We start from the raw sequence: 20,693 nt of genomic DNA on the forward strand, positions 1-20,693 counted from the left end.
TTACAGAAAATGCACTCAATGCACCAAGAGACATCTGCATAACATAATGATTTATACATAAATATAAACACCTTTCTCCTTAAAGTACAAGACAATTCACCGCAACATGTAAGTAGCTTAAAGTGTAATTGCAATAGAAGGTTTTTTTAACTCTATAGAAACAGCAAAAGTTTACTTTGAAGAACAAAATTACTTCTACTGTTGAAGGCTTTCACAGCTAGAATCAACTGGCAGTTGTGGGTTTTCCAGGCTGTGTGACCAAGGCCACATAGCCCGGAAAAGCCATAAAAGCCAAACTGACTTTTACTTGTACACTGCGGAATACAGCACAACATAGGTTTCAATGAATCCGGATATTTTCAGAAAACTGCCTTATGGGTTTCAGTTATTCTGACTTCCATTTAACATAGACATCAAGAATTCTTCACTCTAAAGTAATACTTCAATTCTTAAGCACGAAGTGTTAAACTGTCAGCAAACAGAAGTAGAATTAGTTTTCCCTTTGTTAAAGAAAAACTTAAACATGACAAACAGAAAAAGAAAGCAATGAAATGTCTTATGATCCCCATGTGTTTGGAAACACAGATACGTTAAATTATTTTGGATAGGAAGCACTTGTAAATTTCCAGCTACTGGGCTGCTTGGACATGCTCTCCAGAAAACGTGTGATTCCTCTTCCACGGCCAATGCTGATTTCATTCACTATCTTCACTCCTGAAGGATGCTCATCTAAACAAATAGTACATTTCCATCAGCATATGAATTAAGCATACCCTCAAAAGTCCACAAGATTTAGCTGCACTCAACAGCCAGATGTAGCCTGTGTACGGTAAAATAACAGGTTTAGCTCTGTTAAGCTTCAACTGCATATTGTGCTTGGAAAGGAAGGAAATACCCAGACTTTGCTCCCTACCCCCCAGCAAAACCTCAACAGTATACCTTCCATAGGGGACAGGAGAGTCCTTTGGCATCATGAAGGCCTGAATAATAACCTGAGAAGTTTGCAGGATTCAAGGGGGCTACCTCCTCACACCTACAAAGTCAGGAGGCAGCCACTAACAATACAGTACCAGTTGAGGCTGATCTTGTTCAAGAGAACTAATTATAGTAAAAGGTGTGTTAATCAGCCAGGTTGGAGAGCTAGAGTTGCCAATTCACCAAGCACACTAGTCAACCAACCAGGGAACCATTGCCTGCTTGTTCACAGCCTATGAGTAGGTGTAGGAGGAGCAGACAGTAAGTCTCAGCAGGCTCCTGGCCATGGGCATCCACTCAGGACAGGAGAGGTGGTACACATGGCTGGGTCACCAAGCCCATTCATCCACCACTCTGCCAGCTGGATTAAAGGAGACCCAGAATCTTTACAAAGCAAACTTGGATCCCAGTGTGTATGAGGTAAGTGAGGTATGTGTGCCCCACCCATATACATAATCTTCATTTTCACTGCAAAACTGTCCTGCAGATGATGAGTGGAAGGGCCTCAGAATCCCTGCCTGCTACACAGCTGATCAGTAAGATGTGGGCAGGGAGCAACGTATGACTAGGACTTTGAGCCAACATGGTGAAATGGTTAGGAGCAGGTGGACTATAATCTGGAGAATCAGGTTTGAGTCCCCACTCCCACATTCATTCAGAACTCTCTCAGCCGCACCTACCTCACAAAGCATCTGTTGTGGGGAGAGAAAGGGAAAGGAGCTTGTAAGTCTCCTTGAGTCTCCTTAGAGAGAAAGTCAGGGTATACATTTAAAATCATCATCTACGGTGCACTCTCCCCATGAGAATAGGCAGTGGAAGTTGGCATGCTGGTTAACACAATGCCAGATAACAAGGCTTTTACTCTACCACCTTCCCTAGGGGCCTACACCCAAGTCCGCTTACCAGTGTGATGCAGAGGATACAATCTTGGGTTTGAATGTGGGAAACTCAATTTCTGCTTTCTAGCTGGATTACAGATTGCCTGTGAGTAGTTTTGAATGCCTGTGAGCAGTCTTGAAGCAGCCTAGCCTAAACCGCTGGGTTTTTCTGAAGGTAGCAATGGGAATTTGAGAAAGCAAAGAATGAAGGGACTGCTGAATGAGAATATAGAGAAGCTAAATGAATTTTCTGTTTTCCCTGTAGAAACTGTTGGCCCATTGCAAATTAATTTTTCCATCTTGTGTGCATGTGTTCCCCTATTATCCCTAAATAAATTTGTTAAACTTTATTTTGCTCTCCTGCAGATTTCCTGCAAAAGCTGAAATCTTTTTCAACATAGACCAGTGGTGGCGAACCTATGGCACGGGTGCCAGAGGTGGCACTCACAGCCCTCTCTGTGGGCACACGCAAACAGAGTCCCCCCCCACCCCTCACACACCTAGGCTGGTCTGGGCTGCTGGGCTCAATTATTAGCATTAAACCTAAGACCTAGTTTGGGGAAAGCAGTGTAGGTAGCTCTGTTAAGTGCTATTAAACCCCACTGATTTTCATACAAAGAACGAAAGCGCGATCCTTTACCTGGGAGTAAGCTTGGTTGCTGGCAATGGGGCTTGTTCTGAGTGAACCCTCCCAGGGTCATGGTTCACCCGTTGGAAGAAGAGTTGCATGGTTGCTTCAAAGCAAAACCACCGACTACCACCAAGCTTACTCCCGAGTATCGCACACCTCGGAGTCAACCGTTTTTTCTAAATGAAAACCTCAGTATTCAGGTTAAATTGCCATGTTGGCACTTTGCAATAAATAGGTGGGTTTTGGGTTGCAATTTGGGCACTCAGTCTCGAAAAGGTTCGCCATCACTGACATAGACGTTGAGCTTGCCTGAGCTTCTGCTAAGCCACGAGTCTGTTCTTGATAATTCTCCCACTCTAAATGGGACAGACGCCCACCATTTCGGGTAACAGTATGACCAGATCGAGCTAGCCTGGACTATCCAGGACAGGGCAAGGTATTGACAAATTTCCTATATTAAGTTTTTTAGACGGCAGTCCAGAAATAAGAACATAAGAACTAGCCTGCTGGATCAGACCAGAGTCCATCTAGTCCAGCATTCTGCTACTCGCAATGGCCCACCAGGTGCCTTTGGGAGCTCACATGCAGGATGTGAAAGCAATGCCCTTCTGCTGCTGCTGCTGCTCCTGAGCACCTGGTCTGCTAAGGCATTTGCAATCTGAGATCAAGGAGGATCAAGATTGGTAGCCATAGATCGACTTCTCCTCCATAAATCTGTCCAAGCCCTTTTTAAAGCTATCCAGGTTAGTGGCCATCACCACCTCCTGTGGCAGCATATTCCAAACACCAATCACACGTTGTGTGAAGAAGTGGACTGGATGAAGGATGCCTCAGTTACACAATAGTCCTTGGTTTTTTTTAGAATCATAGAGTTGGAAGAGACATATTAAAGAATTTCAACATATGTTTTTACTTCCAGTGTAAACATACACTCACCAGCATGAGGAATGGCATCTTTATCCCGATGAAGAGATGAGAAGTACCTATCATTTCCCCCAAACTGAGCCTTCACTCTCTGCAGTGCAAACAGAAACAAAAGAAAGAAGTCACACACACACATACACACTTCCAGCCTGAAAGCAGACTCTCGGGTTATCCTTCTGCCTGGTTTTCAAGAAATCCTAAATAAACTATAACCAAGAAGGATACGATGGCTAACTAATACACCTGTATGCCTTTTGGTGAATCCATTAACAATCCACTATTTTTTTAGTAACTAGACTGGAAGTCTACCAATCAAATCAAAGCTTTTGTAACGAAGAAATGGTATAGTTTGGCTAACAGAGCTATTTCCCAAAATATGTGATGATCATGGCATTCTTACTGGGAAACCACTACAACCGCCTTCTACATTATAAATACACTGCTAATCCAGGAGGATTAAAAGTAGCAACAGAAGGTAATGCAATTTTTTAACTTAAAAAGCTGACCTGGAAACGTCCAGCATCCAATACAACCATCTTAGGGTTCACTGTACTTTGGGAATCCTTGTCAAGCACTGGTAAATGAGCTGGAGTTAGTGGGATGCTATGCAGGTCAGCTAGCGAGTTGCTGATACAATATCTATGTGGAAAAGAAAAGAAAAAAAATTGTGATGTCGGCGTTCTCATATTCCAAAACTACAACAGCTGACAATATAAACTGATTAACCAAAACAATGAAGCAAGGCCAATAACATTTTCTTAGAGGCAAGATGAAGTTGAAAGTTTATAATAACTTGCTTTTTATCAGTATCTAGAGCACAGCAACTTTTAGACAAATAAGATCCAAGCTTAATAAGATCTAAGGTTAAGAACACAAGAAGAGCCCTGCTGAATCAGACTGCTGGCCTATCTAGTCCAGCTTCCTGTTTCATACAGCAGCCAACCAGGAATAGAGGCCAAGGCTGCCTCCTGGCACTGGTATTTAGAGGTTTGCTACCTCTGTATATGGAGGTTCCAGGAAAAAACTGCAACCAATGACTGATATTATTCAGAGCAGTTTAGGAACATTTGTGTCCCTGTTAGTAATAGTTTGAATAAAGCTAACAGTAACAGTTTGTAAACCTGATTGAAAAAACCCCCCAACTTATGAACAACAGAAATGCTGTAAAGTCACATCAGTTGGCCTTTCATTCAGCTTGAGTAGACAGAACACATACAATGTGATCCACAGAAATATCCTCAGATTATGCCTTAAAGTAACCAAGTAACATAATGTGCAATGAGGCCAACATTAATTCTACTCCACAGGAGACAAATATTTTAGAAAGTTTTTGTATATAACAGTACTCACGCAATTTTCTTGCAGTTCGCAAGGGCACAGAATAGTATATCATTCTCTTCATGCCACTTGCACCTACGAATAGAGCAAACTTTGATGAAAAACAGAATGTTTAATATATACTTCAGCACTAAGATAATGTTTTGAGCTCTGGACAAATTATCAGATCCTATTGTACTTCCATCTACTCCAGGATCAGGTGTTGTAAAAATCTTCAGGATTGGAATTTCATACTTTTGACAGCCTAGTCACAAGAAAAATGTTATGAGAACCGTTCAAAAGGAGATAGCTGTAAAAGATTCTAAGTTTGATCTGACACTGTAGAGATCAGCTTTTACTATGCTGCCAAACATTTTTACCATACAGAGGTGATGCTGTAAAGAAATTAAAACAAATTAAGTCACAACAACATATTTTAATTCCTCCAAAATTAAAAATATATAGCCTTCACTGACATTGTTAGTTAATTCTTATGCCCAATATTAAGGTCATGAGACTACCGCCTGAACTTAGATATCTGCCCTAACCAGAATGCTATTTTTAAAGCAACTTAAAATATGAAAAGAACTGTCCCTGCTGCTTGTTTCCTTGTTATTTGATACAAGAGTTGAAAAAAAGTACACTTCTTTAGAATTATTTACTTGTTTGACAGCTGCATGCCACTCAGATCTTGCATACAAGTACCAGCAAGACACAAGTCTGTTTTGCTCTAGCAAAATTGCAGCCTTTAAAACTAATATGGGGAGAATAGCTTACCTTTTCAGAGATGATCGAAAGATTGTGGTATGTCAGTCATGTACTTTGAAAACCCCGAAAGCACTGAGTTTGAAATTCATTACTTAAGACTGTTTATTTTTTGTATTAAACAACTTTAAGCCTTTTATTTCTTAACTGACAGCACCCATCACGTATATGTCTACCTAAACACACAGCGTTCTGTTAAGTGCACTATGTTCCTAAATCACTGTTTCCAGGAGAGGGGAAGAGAAGGCTATACTATACCTAGTATTGCTGGAATAATCCCACTTGGAAACATCCAGTGCGTTGTACACCCAAGTCTTGGAAGGCTCCTTTTGAGACTTGAGTTGATACAGTTCCATCACAAGGTCTTCCACACTGAGAAGATTCAGCTGTTTTGTTGTGCCTATTAGAAAGAGGAGAGTTCATGAGCAAAAGGAAACAACCTCCCCCCCCCCAATAGTAATACTTTTCTATTGTAAGGTATTGTCTCACCTGCTTCCTCAGCCATGTAATTCAAGCACCAGCTCACCCTAAAATGGCCATCAGACTGCAAAAAAGAAAAAAAATCAGTGATCAAACATCCATTGTATAATCAATGCAACAAATTGAGTCCCTTCCCCCCTGCAATTTTAATTGTACTCTGGCTGCAAAGTATTTACAAGGTGATATTACCTTCACAACAAAATAGTCTTGAAGAGGGGGGGTCTGTTCATATCTTATGCATCAAGCACACATAGAGCCAATCAAAGTCTAACTGATCAGGTAGATGAACACATAAAGAATGCTCACAGGTCATCTCCACTAGCCATGAACCAGAGGATGAAAAGAAGGAACAATGACTTAACTGACATTGTGGAAGGTCTCCCAGTACAGCGGTAGGGATTTTGTCTAGAAAGAGCAGTATCTACTAGGAGAACAGAAAGTGGTCAGCAGCACTGAAAATGTCAATCATTCACAAAGAAAATCCCTTGCCTCTAAGTGAAAGCTCCAAATAGGAGAAAAGATGATGCGATCAGTGAAGTTAAGTGGGCCCATGACAGAAACATGTGTTTAATTAGAGAAAGTGCACCCTACCCCACAAACAGTCAACTCTGAAAGGAAAGGAGTAAGAGCTGCAGACCTATTTAGATGGAATATAGATACCAATAGACACAAAAAGGCTTCAAAGTATTGCAGCTCTTAGAATGATTTCCATGGTATTTTTTAAACAACAACATAGGCTTATGTTATCTTTAAAGAATGCCATGGAAATCACTAAGAGCTACAAGCTCATTTTGTAAACAGATGGCCCTTGATTTAAAGAGAACTTGCCTATTGTGAAAATCAGATTTTTAGGTTCCAATTGAGGGAAACTCATGTTGGTGAACAAAGAGTGGCAAGACCTTTGAGCAAGTAAGTAGTGAACATAATAAAGATTGGCGCCACAGACAATGGGCACATGGCCTGAGCTGTGTTCAAGGCAGTTCAGAAGTGTTTCTTTCCCCCCGCTTCTCCACAGCATCATGGCACATTTGTTTCCAAACACTACATGTGGCTTTGAAGCTCTCTGAGGCAGAAAGAGCTAACATAATAAAACAACCACAAGATCGAACAGTACATCATGGTCTGTTAATTCTAATGTATACAAAAATCTCTGGTGCCAAAGAACATGTAATAAATCTGTGTGAGACCTCCAACATTAAGTCCTGTTGTCCAGGCTAGAGGGAGAAATATATTGAAATAGAAAGGGCCTGGCTGCTGTGTCCACATGACCAGCTGCAAAGCGGATGCTGACTGAGCTGTCTAAGTTGAGCTTAGGATGGGTCTTTGAGCCCAAAGCTTATTGGGGGGGGGGGGGGGAAGAGACCGACACCTCTGAGGTCAGACCTCCGAAACTGGTGAAGTGAGTGCCTGTTGAGACCTCAAAGAAGTTGGCGCCGCTATTCTACAGGACTTTGCAAATAAATATTTTAAAAGAGAAAATGGAAAAATCTTTACAAATGCAAACGTATAGATTTTAACACAGGGTATTAATGCCATTGCATGCCAGTTCTACAGCAGATTCCTGGCACTAATGACTACATACAAACACTGCTACAAAACTCAGCTTTGTGCCAGTTATTTCCCAGCCTACAACATGGGGCTGTTGAGAGGGTAAAATGTCGGGGAGGGTTAGTTCTGCACATTCCTGAGCTTCTTAGAGAAAGGGAGATATAGTAGATTCCTAAATAACTTAATGTTATGGAGTTGCAGTTTCTCTCAAAGTTCCAAAGGTACTCAAATAGAATTTATTTAAGATGTGCATGCTCCCTGAGACTTGCCAGATTTATAAACTCCAGTGTTATAAGAATTAGGGCCTATTCTGCCTGGGTAGTAGAGGGCGGCTGCACACACACAGCATAACTCAGGCTAGGCACAAAACCTTGCAGCCTTGTACATGATCAAACAAACAGCTAAATGAAAATCTGCTATTAGTTAATTATGCCTACAAATACCTTTATTCTGGTATCCAAGGTATACATACATAAGCCTTTACTGGCATAGTCAGAAATAAATAAATCAGGAGCAAATGCATGAATACATGATAGATAAAAAGGCCCCATGGGGAGCACAACAAGTACGTTCTACTGCGAACTATCTCCGTAATGAAATTGGCGACCTTTTCACAAAGACCAGGGTCCGAGTTGTTTAACAATAGAGATAACCTAGTCAGATCAGGCAGCCCAGATTGGAAGAAAAAAATGTAAGTTGGTATATTTAGATCTGATATTATCAAATCTGGTGCAGTGCAAGAGTTGGTGAGTCAGGGTTTCAACCACATTAAGTTTGCAACTGCATAGGCTTGCAGATTTTTCTAAATTGCTGAACCTAGCCTTTAATAGGGCAGAGGGCATAACGTTAAATCGCGCAATGGTAAGGGCTCTCCTTGCGCGTGGGTTCGTTAAAGTATGGAGGTAGTAGGCCATACGTCTCTGCTCAAATGGAATTAAGAGTTGTGTTGGAGAGCAGGTTCGTTTGGCTCCTAGATGTAAATTTGCAAATTCTAGATCTAAAAGCCGATCTCTGAGCCTATTGTACACTTCTGAATAGGACATTGGGTAGAGTGATTCAATAGGCAGGCTGATGGAAATAATCTTTCTCTCGATTAGAGAAAACCAGGGGTTAGCCTGTGTGTCCTGTAGTGTCAATGAGACAAGGGAGCGTTCGGATGGCAGGTAGTGAAGGCAGAGCCAAAATCTGAAGGCTCTAAGCCAAGCTTTATGTTCCAGGGTGTTTTGCCCCAGTTCTAGACACAGGGCTGCGTAAGGGACGAGGTATCCAAGCTGCTTCTGTGCGAAAATAAAAATCTGGAGAGAATTAAGACTACTGCCACTGATAAATATGAACCAATTTAAGACTGAAAACACTATACTGTACCTTACAACAGATGAGCGGTGAGTTGTACCTATGTAACTGGATGAACTTGCAAAGGTCACGAAACACAGCTGAATAACTTGCAAAGGAAAGCTCAGAGCCAGAAAAGGGAATCCTATGAGTGGTATTACCTAACAATAGAATATTCAGTATGTCTTAAACCCATGACTTGTAAAACAAAAACCTCTGCCGCCTGCGTCATTCTTTTATTTATTTATTTATTTATTATATTTATATCCCGCCCTCCCCTGGAGGGCTCAGGGCGGTGCCTTGCCATTAGCAAGTGTGAAATTCTGAATTCTGCAATGTGAATGCTGAAACATCTTCAAAAACATGAATGTCTAGCCGATGGAGGTTTCAAGGCAAGAAATGAGCAGAGATAGTTTTCCATTGCCTTATTCTATGTAACAACCCTGGAAGTCCTTGATGGTCTCTCCCATCTAAGTACTCACTGTGGCTTAGCTTGCCATCTAAGTACTCACCATGCTTAGCTTCTAAGCTTAGAGAAGCTCAGGCTAGTTGAAGATATTCAGACTGCTATTCTACAATTATTTCAGGACAATATACTCATCAAATACATAAAAGTAAAAAAAAGAGGGTAAGGCTACGGTATCCTCTTGAACTAAATGTGTCTGTCAGTATCTACCATTCTCCCAGCAGAGTAGCTCACAGCCCCTCCCTTAATACCCTTCTGGATATAAAAGACCTATTGGCCTGGGAGAAGGAGCAAAAACATTCCCTCAGCCACTGTAATTAATATTCAAAATAGAGTTGGTGAAAGAGATACCCAATATACTCGAGTCAACCTGAATATAAGTCGAGGCACCTAATTTTATCACAAAAAACTGGGAAACTTATTGACTAGAGTACAAGTCTAGGGTGGGCAATGCAGCAGCTACTGGTAAATTTCAAAAATAAAATCGATACCAGTAAAATTCATGAAGGTATCTCATTGGTTGTAAGAAAAGTTGACTAAAAGCAATCTTCATGATCGGAGGACGAACAGGATGAAGGCAAGAAGGGAGACTGCCTGGCTGCTTCCTGCCAAAGACTGAGTACCCACAAGGCCTCCCTCGAATTTTTAAAATATCATTAAGCAAGGCAGTTTTTAAAGGAAGCAGATACTGTTTGCTATCACCACCTTGTGAACAGTGTACGCTTTTATCCTTGCATGTTCAGGGACATATTTTATTCAAAGGTAAGATTTAGCCATTAGGAAGATCTACAGTCTCTTTGTCTCCTACCACACTTGCTAAATAGCACAGAGGGTATCTGTCCTTAGAACTGTAAGACCCTCTCTTTTCAGTTTTAATTTGTACTGCTTTACAGAGAGGAATCTGCACAAAACTCAGTCTGACCTGATTTACTAGTAACAAATCTTGACTTGCATTTTGCAGTCTTTAAACGCTACAAGTGCAATGGAATCTCTCTCCAAGAGGATGCCATGCCTGTCAGAACACAAATTTCAAGGGCACAGAGTAATACCTAACACTGCATTCAGAGTCAATGGAGCAATTCTAACTGCAAAGACTGTGGCTTTATCAAAGTTGGAGGATTTACAAGCCTAGCTTTACATAAAAACATAAAAGGGAATGGTGAATTTAATGCTCAAAGTTGGATGCAGGCAAAATGCTTCTGCCACAGTTGGTGTGATCTCCTTTCTTGGTGTGCCACAGCTCTGGCGGCCATCTTGGAATTACCGTATATACTTGAGTATAAGGCAAGGGGGGCTTTTTCAGCATTAAAACTGTGCTGAAAAAGTCGACTTATACTTGAGTATATACGATAGTTAAATACTGTAAGCTGCTTTAAGGACTTTATCATCAAAAGACGTGGACAGATCACTAATATGTTAATATAATGGATTTGCTTACTTTATTGTCAATCATTTCAAATAAAAAGGAAAACTACAGAGAAAGGATATAAAGATTGCTCCCCACCCAGTACGTTACTAACTTCTGGAATTCAATGCCACTTATCCAATGCATACCTGCAGCTTGGCAATGAAACCGAAAACCCCGGGGAACCACTCCTGCAAGAGACCAGAGAGAAACCCAGTATTTATATTTATTACAAACCTAAGGTCAGAGGGCATTCACGGTATTGAAGTGCAGCCTTTTCGGCATTTTGGTAGAGTGGGAGATTAGTGTTCAAATATTGTTACCACAGCAATGCATGGTGGTTGGGTGGGGGCTCAGTTTTAAGAACGGTGTCTCTACCCATTCTGCTAACCATTGGGGTGCCTAGCAGTGCAGTGCCAAAACAGGGAGCCCATTCTCTGCATTGGCTAGTATACCAACAAGGACACAGTAAAGTCCTGTCTGAGCTTGCCCTCACCCACATCTGCCTTGCAAATAGCTGCTGCACCCTTCCTAAAGGATTTAAGAGAATACAATGCCACTGGTCGCTTCCCATCTCCAGCTATGGACTATCCCCTTAACAAAGACAAAGGACTTGTTAATGCATTTGACCCAAGTGTTCAAATTAGTGCTTTATAAATCCAATATTTCCTCTAGCTAATCTCTTAACGACCACCTAATTTACACTGTCATTGTTACAGAAACTGTAATTTCATCAGTTCCCTACCATCTTCAAGCATTTTGCTGGGGAGTGTACTGTGGCAGCCAGAGGCAGTGCAGCAAAGGCAATACCATGTCACCTCCAAAGGGGCTTCAGGTGGCACAGAAGGGAGAGAAATTCAAAATCCCTCCCACTGCCCAAATCACCCCATTGCCACCAATGATTTACACCATACTTTTGTGCAGTGTAAGTCCATAGGCCAGTGTTCCCAGGCTGCAATGCTGGTGGAAGCTGACTAACTAGCCTGGCCTTCCAGGTTTCAACACAGCAAAGCTGAGGGACAGCTGGTGCCTCTGCTGGGAGAGGTTGGTGCTTACAGCTGTTAGAGACTTTGATTGTATTAGCTAGTTTAATTGTTTGTGTTGTTAGGTAGCAATGCTGTTATATTCTTAGTCGTTTATACAGTTAGTGTTAGGGTAGTTTATTTATGTATTAAGCTTAGTTAGTGGCTGTTCGTATCTTTAAGTTAGTGCTAGGGTTAGCCATTGCCCTACCACCCTATAGACCCATGGTGGCGAACCTATGGCACTCCAGATGTTCATGGACTACAATTCACATCAGCCCCTGCCAGCATGGTCAATTGGACATGCTGGCGGGGGCTGATGGGAATTGTAGTCCATGAGCATCTGGAGTACCATAGATTCGCCACCACTGCTATAGACTGTTAGATAGTTAGAACTAGGTTGTATTTGTAGTTTTTGAAGAAGTCACCATCTCTATCTGTACTTTGAACTGCGATTGGGCTACGATTGTTTTTTGTTAAATTGTACAACATTTAATGAGATGTACTGTTATTTTGTATATTGTTATGATGGTTGTTACCTTGCTGATATTATTATATTGTATCCTATTGTGTTATGCTTATTTATTCACTTTATTGATGGTATATTATGATTTGAAGTGTATGATGTTGTGATGTCTGCTATTTGCTGACTTTATTACCCATCTTTATTGATGTTAACTATTTATTGTAATGTATTGGATATTATTGTTATTGATGTTGTTGTCATTGTTGTATGCCGTCCTGAGCCCTCTGGGGGAGGGCAGGTACAAACTGAATAAATCAAATGCATTGACGTGGCCTTTTTGTTGCTCCATGTGAGAGTTAAGTCTCCCCCCACATGGACTAGGCTGTTAAGTCTTTTCTATACTGCAGGAATACCCCCTCCTGAGACAATCCATCTAAGAAAACAGAACTGAAAATCTCTCTGCCTCCACCCAAACATACAAGACCAACTATCTTGCCTTCCCTATCCCCAAACTCACCAGTATCTATAAAATGGTGAAAGTCTGCAATTATGCCATCCTTAAGTGAATATTTGACACAACCAATTTCACATGGGAGAAAACGCTGAATGCAATGAGGCGGCAGTTCTCCATGGCTGAAAATGTCCAGGATGTAGAATTCACTTTTAAGCATAACTAAAAAAAAAGAGAGGAAGGATTTAATATAAGAGTAATTAGGCCACTGAATAAACTCACTCAACTTGCACATTCCACTTATGACTTCATCATAAAGGTACTAAAAATACTACAGCTTCTAATTTTACCAGATTTGATGCCTACTCGCCTAAACTCAATATTAGCCACATGTAGGAAAGGGGAAAACTATACATTAAAGAATAAATGGCATGTTAAACTCAAGGCATATGATTTACACGTTTTCCTGCAAATATAAAGTGGAGAGACTGAAAAGTTGAAAGATAACTTCGCACAAAATGTCATCGCTTAAAACTGCATTTCTACAGTAAATTTGTATTTTCAAAGTCTTCACTTGGGCAGGGAGGGATATATGTATGTATACATACATATGCTTCATGTTAAACAGTCAAACATCTGCCAACCCAATTATCTGGGCTTGTTTCTTTTGTTCTTATTTTATCTAAACCAGGGATTCCCAAACTTTTTCCAACTTCTAACTGTGTGTGTGTGTGTGTATGTGTATACACACACACATATAAAATTGCACAAATAAAACATGACTTAGTAAAATTAAACCAATTTCCTGAGCTGTTTAAGCAATATGAAAGTGTATTGGAGAAGAGAGCAAGTGAATGTTCTGGCTGCTACCCAGAGAATTCCATATCCATGGCCACCTCTTTGAGGGGAAGAAGGCTGTCTGTGGCCTGTCGCCAGGGTCGTATCTACAAAAAATGGTGCCCGAGGCAAGCACTGACATTGCACCCCCAACATCTGACACCCTTGAGCACCCTAAACCAGAAGATAGCAGAGGTACAGGGGCCAGATCACTTCGGTATTGCTCCATCTAAAAAGATAAAGATCCCCTGTGCAAACATCATTACTGACCCACACGGTGAAGTTCACCATACCCTGTCTCAACAAAAGACAGAACCTCATCATGGAATCAATCCACAGCTAGTTCTTGGACCTTCATTTCAGTGGAAAGCTCCACTACTGTTCCAATGCCTGCCCAGTTCTGCCCTCCACCCCCAGTCCTGATTCAGGTGAAATGAATTAATAGTCTTAACCTTGCCTAGCTGGTTACAAAAACTTAGCCTTTGTTCATGCATTCTGGCGTAACTATACAACTGGAATTCTAATATGACAAGTTTTTAAGACTACCTGGAAGTTCTCAATCCTAGGTGGCAGAACACTCTGCAATCTGCAACTCCTGCCTTTTTAGTTTAAAATTGCAAAGTCCGAGGGAATCCGGGTGAGAGGAAAACAGGAGAGACACCTCCCCCCCCCTCCCCCCGTTAGGAATCTGGGCAATCCAGGTTCCACTAACCCCACCAGCCTTTCCTCAGCCAGGGTCAGTAGCATTTGGCCTGGAGGGAGTGTGCCATTTATGCGGTGGGGAGGATGGGGGCAGTCACAAAGGCCTGACCCTGCAGGGCTTTGTGTGTACCAAAATCACCTTCATATGATCCTTTCCAGCCTGCCGTCACCCCAACTCTGGCCCACCATAGCAGCCTGACTCAACCATCTTGCCTCCCCCAGTGGCCAGCCTGCACCTACCACAGCCATCATCACCAAAAGGGCACAGGCTAGGCCACTCCCTGCGAGGAAGAGTCAGTCTGCCTATCTCAGGGACTGTTTTGCAAGGCTGAGGGCTGCCACCTCCACTCTTTCCTCTGTTGGCTAGGGGGCCGTTCCCACCTCCGTCCCGCACTACAACTTGGCCCCACATGCACTGGCCAACAGCAGCGCCTGACAGCAGTGTGGAACAATACTTCTTAGGATAAGGCTGGCTGCTTCGTAAAGGATGTAACAGCAAAATCTGGGCTGCAGCTGATGTTTCACCCACCAGCTGACCCAGGAATCTTTCTGCTGTCTCTCTACTGCCCCAAAATTCTCTGCTGCCCCCTCTTGATACTTCCCCTGCTCCTCACTTTGGGAATCCCTAGTTTAAACTTTCATGGTCCCTTGCAGGCCCCAGTTTTCTTCTTTCTCTGTCCTCCCCCCACCCCCGGATGTTGTTTCCTTAATGGCTCCTCTCTGGGGTTAAAGAACTACCTGCTTGTGTTGCCTCCCAGTCTCCACAGACTAAATGGAAAAAAAACCAGCTCAGGAGGAAAGGCTATTTTTACTGTTCCTTACCTTGACCACATTTCCTGGATGTGCTGGTAAGGCTTTCAACAGGAACCGTCTGGGTTGGCATACGAAGAGGTGTCAGGACCCGGTCAGGCAACTAAGGAAAAAAGAGGGGTGGTGGTGGTGGAATTCTGTTCATCACATACCAAATCAAGAAAAAAATAATCCTAGAATTTGTTATTTCACTGTAAATAGAGATCTTTCCTTCTCTTATTTAGCTAAGTGAAGGCATGGTTGAACCTGCAGCCATTTCAGGGAAAGATAAGAGGTCATTGCTGTATTTACCTGAAGGTGTCATTTGTGCCTAGTGCCACTGCAACAGCAACAGGGAATGATATAACCCTACTCCTGTGTGAAAACCACCCTAGTCCCTTCTTCCAAACACATTCACATTTTAAGGCGCATTTTGTTTTGCAAGTCCATTAATTGTGTAACTTTCAAGATTATTAGAAACAAGAAACAATAATCAGCATTTCAACTCCCAAATCCTAACATACTTTGTCATTTGCCGCTTTTGCTCCAGTTTCCAACTTCTTAGCTTTCCACATCCGAGCCTTATCTGCATACTTTTCTTTTTGCTCTTCAGTCAGCATCTTGAAGTAAAACCAATTGTTACAGTTTTCTTTCAATTAGAAAGAAACTCTTCTCCATAATTCATTTACTACAATCATCCAGCACAAAAATCCCAGTAATTCCAATGGAAAAACCTAAGCATAAACTAAGCTCACACTAACATCCATGTTATTCAGATGCTTTTTAAACCTGATTATGCCCATTAGACACAGAAATAATCAAATCTAGATTCTGATTCATTAAAATCACTAGGACTTACTCCCAAGTGATCTTATAATTAGCAAACTTTTAGAAGAGGGTAAATACATGAAGCTTCTGAAACAAATTTAAAATTTAGTCACAGCAGGTGTGCCCAACCCATCAATTCTGTAGTCTGAAAACAATAAGAAAAACTTTTATATTATTAGCAATGCACTGGCAAAGGGTACATTAAAGAGAATCAAACATTAAGATGAGGAAATTTTCAGGTTCGATTTGTGTCCAAAGCAGGTGATTCAGTTCAACTCAACTCACAAAAGTACTGTAACCGTTTTACAATTTTTTTTCACAGCTATCTTGGATACTAAGCGGGCTTACGTTGTATAACCACACATTTCAGATATTTGTCCTATCCCAGCCTAGGCCTCAAAAGTAACGCAGGCTGGAAATAACGTCCAGTTAAGTCAGTGTTAACCTTGCCAAGCTGATCACAAGCTTTGTCGAGGCCTTCTGGCACAGTTATGCATTTGAGGGTTTCAATGTGACAAGTTTCCAAGACGGCCTGTTTCCCAATCAATAAGACCCATTTTCCCATTCTCCCCCATGAAATACTCGTGCACCCTCGCGCGTCATGGGAAGTCTGAGAGAAAACACGCGGCCCATTCAAAGGGTGCTTAACAGGCTAACGTTTAAGAGCCTTCCAAGGGAGGAAAAGTTAAAATAGGGAGGGAGAGAGCGAGTATACATCTTGCTCCCCTCTACAGAGAACGCGGGACAACGACTCCCGCCCTCACCGCCCAACCATCCGAGCAGTGCGGGACCGCGTCCGCCACGCCAGCCACATTCAGACCGCGCTGCTTCAACTCCGGCAACTTCTCCAGCACGAAGAAGAAAAAGGCGTTCTTCCCGCCTCTGCGGTTCGGCATCCCGCACCAGGCAATGGAGAAACGGAACGATCCACCAAAAACAAAGAAAACAGCACCGCACGCGCAGTTCACGCCTCCCTCTTCTTAAGGACGACGAGGCCAATCGCGCGACGCCTCAACCTTCATCCCAAACGCCGAGCGGCACGTGGGTCCTATTAGCAGGGGCGGGAAGGAGGGCGACGGTTAACTGTGAGCCTGCTTTGCGTTGATGAAAGTGTTTGTGACGTTCTGCTTGTGCTGTTTGTGCTGGTAGTACTCCGTTTGTGGAGACGTGAACCGTGAATTTCAGAGGGCAGACCTGTTGCTGTGCAATAAAGCAGCCAAATTCGAGTAGATCGACAAGGTGGGGTTGGGTTGGTGTAAGTTTTGCAGAGTGAATCAGCTCCTTTCGGCAGATGCCTCCAGTTAACCATGGAGTGCTTTAATCGTTGCAAAGAAACACAAGAAAATGATCCTTGCGTGGTGGGATGATCAGAGTAGGCTCTGAAACTGAAAGACCCAGGTGAAAATGCTCAGGTTGTTGCGGAGGGAGAGGCCCCTTCCACACATGCAGAATAATGCACTTTCAATGCACTTTGCAGCTGTGCAGAATAGCAAAATCCACTTGCAAACAATTGTGAAAGTGGATTGAAAATGTATTATTCTGCATGTGTGGAAGGGAGCAGAGAAGAATGAAAGTCCCCAGGGCTTTAGATCCCTCACACCCTGTTCCACAGTGATCTGGACTTCTGGGTCTGCAGAGCTGAGGGACAGTCAGCCACTGGTGCATTTGCTCTGTGTGTGGGCAGTGATGCCCCTTACATGGTGGGGAGGGGGGAATGCACTGGCACAGCCTTGCACATATGGGGCCCCTCTATCTAGATTGCACTGGCACAGCCTTGCACATATGGGGCCCCTCGATTCCTTTTTTATCTAAATATCTTTGGGCACTCACAAACAGCCTTGATGATCCCCAGATAATGACAGCTAGTTTACCTCAGAATGTGATGGTTTAAACAAATAAAATTCTATTATATATACTTCTGAACAATAAGAAAATTAGTTGGTTAATCCCATAAATAATTTATGTGTAATACGGTTAATATTTAAATTATATTAAAAAAAATTGCACAACCTTTCTTGTGCTATCTATGTTTTGGACATGATACAAAGTGTTTTATGTGGATGGTGTGGAATAATTTTTGTAGAAATTAGATCAAGGTCCAGTACTAACTCTAATAAGGAGAACAGAACCAAATGTTGAATACGATCAGTTTGTTATCTCTGAGGGACAACAGTATTATTCTCTTGAGGTTAAAAAGACAAAGGCCGTTTCCGCACGGGCATTTAATGGCGGCCTGGAGATGGCAAAAACGCCGTCTCCAGGCCGCCATTCGCACAGGGGGCGCAGCTGCATCGCGAGCAGCGCCTTCAGCGCCAGCGAAAGCGAAGCGTTTCCCCATCTTCGCGTACGCGGAAGCGCGCTTGTTAGTGAAACAGCCGCGCCTTTGAAGCCGCTGCCGAAATGGCGAGCGGCAGCGGCTTCAGCGACGCCTCCCGCACTCCCTCCCTGCATCTTTACTTGTCCCCGGGCCTCGCGGCATCGTCGCCGAGGCTTCTGGGGACGCCTGCCCTGAGACGCTGGAGCAGGCTGCGATTGCGGCCAGGGCGTGTCCCGAGCCAGGCCCCGGGCGGCGTGCGGGAGGTCTGGACACGCTTCGCAGGTCGGCTGCCGGGCGCCAGTGCTCCGCTGGCGTCAGCTATCTCAGCTCTTTCCAGGACCGTCCATCGCAGGCCTGGTCCCAGCGATCGTCGGGTTGAAGCCTTGAAATGTCGCCCGACCTAGCCGCTTCCACCTCCGTGCGGAAACGGCCAAAGACTTGTATGGCTTTTTAAAGTTTTATTATGAGATGAAGTTTGGTGAATTTTGAAGTTTGCTGAATCACAAACGCATGAAATATGGGAATAGAATCTGTGGCAATTCTGTACAGAACTCAGATGCCTACAAGACAAGAAAAGAGCCAGTAGTCATGGTGATAATATAATCTTTCTAGTTATGCTATGGTATGCTAATTTAACACCTGTAGTGGGAATCAAACGCTGTGTTCTCAGCAATTTTGTCATGGACAACAATTTGGACTGATGCAGTGGTGTTGAAATGCCAAAACAATACTGAATCGCTTGCACTACACTACCCTGGCAAGTTGGCAGCTCCTCCGGCAAGTGCATGAAAAGGTCTGTTACTGGTTCTTGTAGGCATGGTGAAATCATATTTGATGGGTAGTAAGGTATGACATTATACAGAACTGTTACACATCACATAAATAGTCACAGCATGGCACAGAAAGGATTAAAAAGACTTTACAAAAATGAAAGCTGGGAATTCAGAGGAACCACTAGCTCATAGCTAATTCTGGAAATTGCTAGCAAGACCGCTCTCCAGATTTTCTCAGATTCTATTGCCAGTGCAAATGTATTTGCATTTGCAGGGAAATGGAGAATCCTTGCTATGGAAAAGCAACCTAGGACTGGGGAGACCCATTCCAACTCCCCCCCCCCCTTTTCAAACCCACTGGGTGGCTTTGATTACTCTCTTTCAGCTCAGCTTGCCACATGAGGTATTGTGAGGATAAAAGAAGCATTGGTTTTTACACCACACTTTTCTTTACATTTAAGGAGTAAAGAATCACTTTCAATCACTTTCCCTCCCCCCCACCCTGCAACAGATTCCTTGTGAGGTAAATAGGACTAACAATCACTTTCCCTCCCCCCTCCTCCCTGCAACAGTCTCCTTGTGAGGTAAATAGGGCTAAGAGAGTTCTGAGACAACTGTGGCTAGCCCCAAATCACCCAGCAGGCTTAATGCGGAGGAATGGGGAATCAAATCCTATTCACCAGATTAGAGTCCAGTGCTCCTAACCACTATACCAGTGATCGCAAACCTTTTCGAGACCAAGTGCCAAAAATTCCACATTTATCGCAAAGTGCCAACACGGCAATTTAACCTGAATACTGAGGTTTTAGTTTAGGAAAAATGGTTGGCTCTGAGGCATGCGTTACTCAGGAGTAAGCTTGGTGGTAGTCAATGGCTTTGCTTTGAAGCAACCGTGCAACTCTTCTAATTGGTGAATCACGACCCTAGGAGGGTTTACTCAGAAGCAAGCCCCGTTGCCAGCAACCGAGCTTACTCCCAGGTAAAGGATCGCGCTTTAGTTCTTTGCATGAAAATCAGTGGGGTTTAACAGCGCTTAACAGGGTTACCTATACTGCTTCCCCAAAACTAGGTCTTACATTTAATGCTAATAATTGAGCCCAGCAGCCCAGGCCAGCCTAGATGTGGGGGTGGGGGTGGGGGGGGGCAACTCTGTTTGCACGTGCCCACAGAGAGGGCTCTGAATGCTACCTCTGGCACTATACCATGCTGGAGGAAGAGAGAGCTACGTATGCTTCCCTGAGCATCTTGAAAGAAGTGGGGGATATAAATGCTCTGCTGTGACAGCTTCATTCATCTGAGCAAGGCCTTTGGAAGGGGCCATCATGCAGATGAGTAAGTGGCAAATCCTGTTCATACACATTCTCTGTAAAGGTGTAATGACCTGCTTGAGGAGGTCAGGCTTTTATACTTATATCGTTCCGCAGAATGTGCAAAACATAAAAGTTCAGGAGGGCATTTTTATAAAGGGATTAGAACTTTAGTAAAATAGAACAGGTCAGGAAGGCATATTTGTAATAGATTGTAGACTACTGCAATTATTATTGTGGATAGATTTTAGTCTACTGCAATTATTGTGGGTATCATCTTGCTTTTACTGTATTGCTCGATACTTCCACAATTCCACATTCTGTGTTGCTTATAGTATATCTTGCCATAGGTAGTTTACTGTGGTCTAATTCTGTAATCCTAGTCCTATTGCATTATTCATTGGTTGTTTTATGCTGTTTGATAGCTCTTTTTTTAATATTCTGCAATCAGCCTTGGCTCTGATCTAGATAGCTCTGGCT

The 20,693-nt window shown here is 42.9% G+C and overlaps 1 protein-coding gene across 1 annotated transcript; it reads right to left on the reverse strand.

Moving 5' to 3' along the window:
• On the reverse strand, positions 1-16,712 carry MAEL (maelstrom spermatogenic transposon silencer). The gene is made up of 12 exons (XM_048495081.1): positions 16,581-16,712; positions 15,513-15,608; positions 15,022-15,112; positions 12,727-12,882; positions 10,871-10,912; positions 8,884-9,011; positions 5,980-6,034; positions 5,749-5,890; positions 4,759-4,821; positions 3,915-4,047; positions 3,421-3,499; positions 1-729 (listed from the first exon to the last, which is right to left on the reverse strand). The coding sequence occupies exons 1-12, from the start codon at positions 16,710-16,712 to the stop codon at positions 596-598; spliced, it is 1,251 nt and encodes a 416-aa protein (XP_048351038.1). The 3' UTR covers positions 1-595.
• Positions 16,713-20,693: the final 3,981 nt, after the last annotated feature.

The sequence above is a fragment of the Sphaerodactylus townsendi genome, linkage group LG04 (assembly GCF_021028975.2).
Source record: "Sphaerodactylus townsendi isolate TG3544 linkage group LG04, MPM_Stown_v2.3, whole genome shotgun sequence".
Classification (NCBI taxonomy): Eukaryota; Metazoa; Chordata; class Lepidosauria; order Squamata; family Sphaerodactylidae; genus Sphaerodactylus; species Sphaerodactylus townsendi.

Coding starts and splice junctions, on each gene's coding strand:
- MAEL (XM_048495081.1), bottom strand. CDS start 16,712: ATGCCGAACCGCAGAGGCGGGAAGAACGCCTTTTTCTTCTTCGTGCTG. Junction 15,113..15,512: donor CAAAAGCGGCAAATGACAAA/GTATGTTAGGAT, acceptor TTTTTTCCTTAG/TTGCCTGACCGGGTCCTGAC. Junction 4,048..4,758: donor GCGAACTGCAAGAAAATTGC/GTGAGTACTGTT, acceptor TTTTCCACATAG/ATATTGTATCAGCAACTCGC.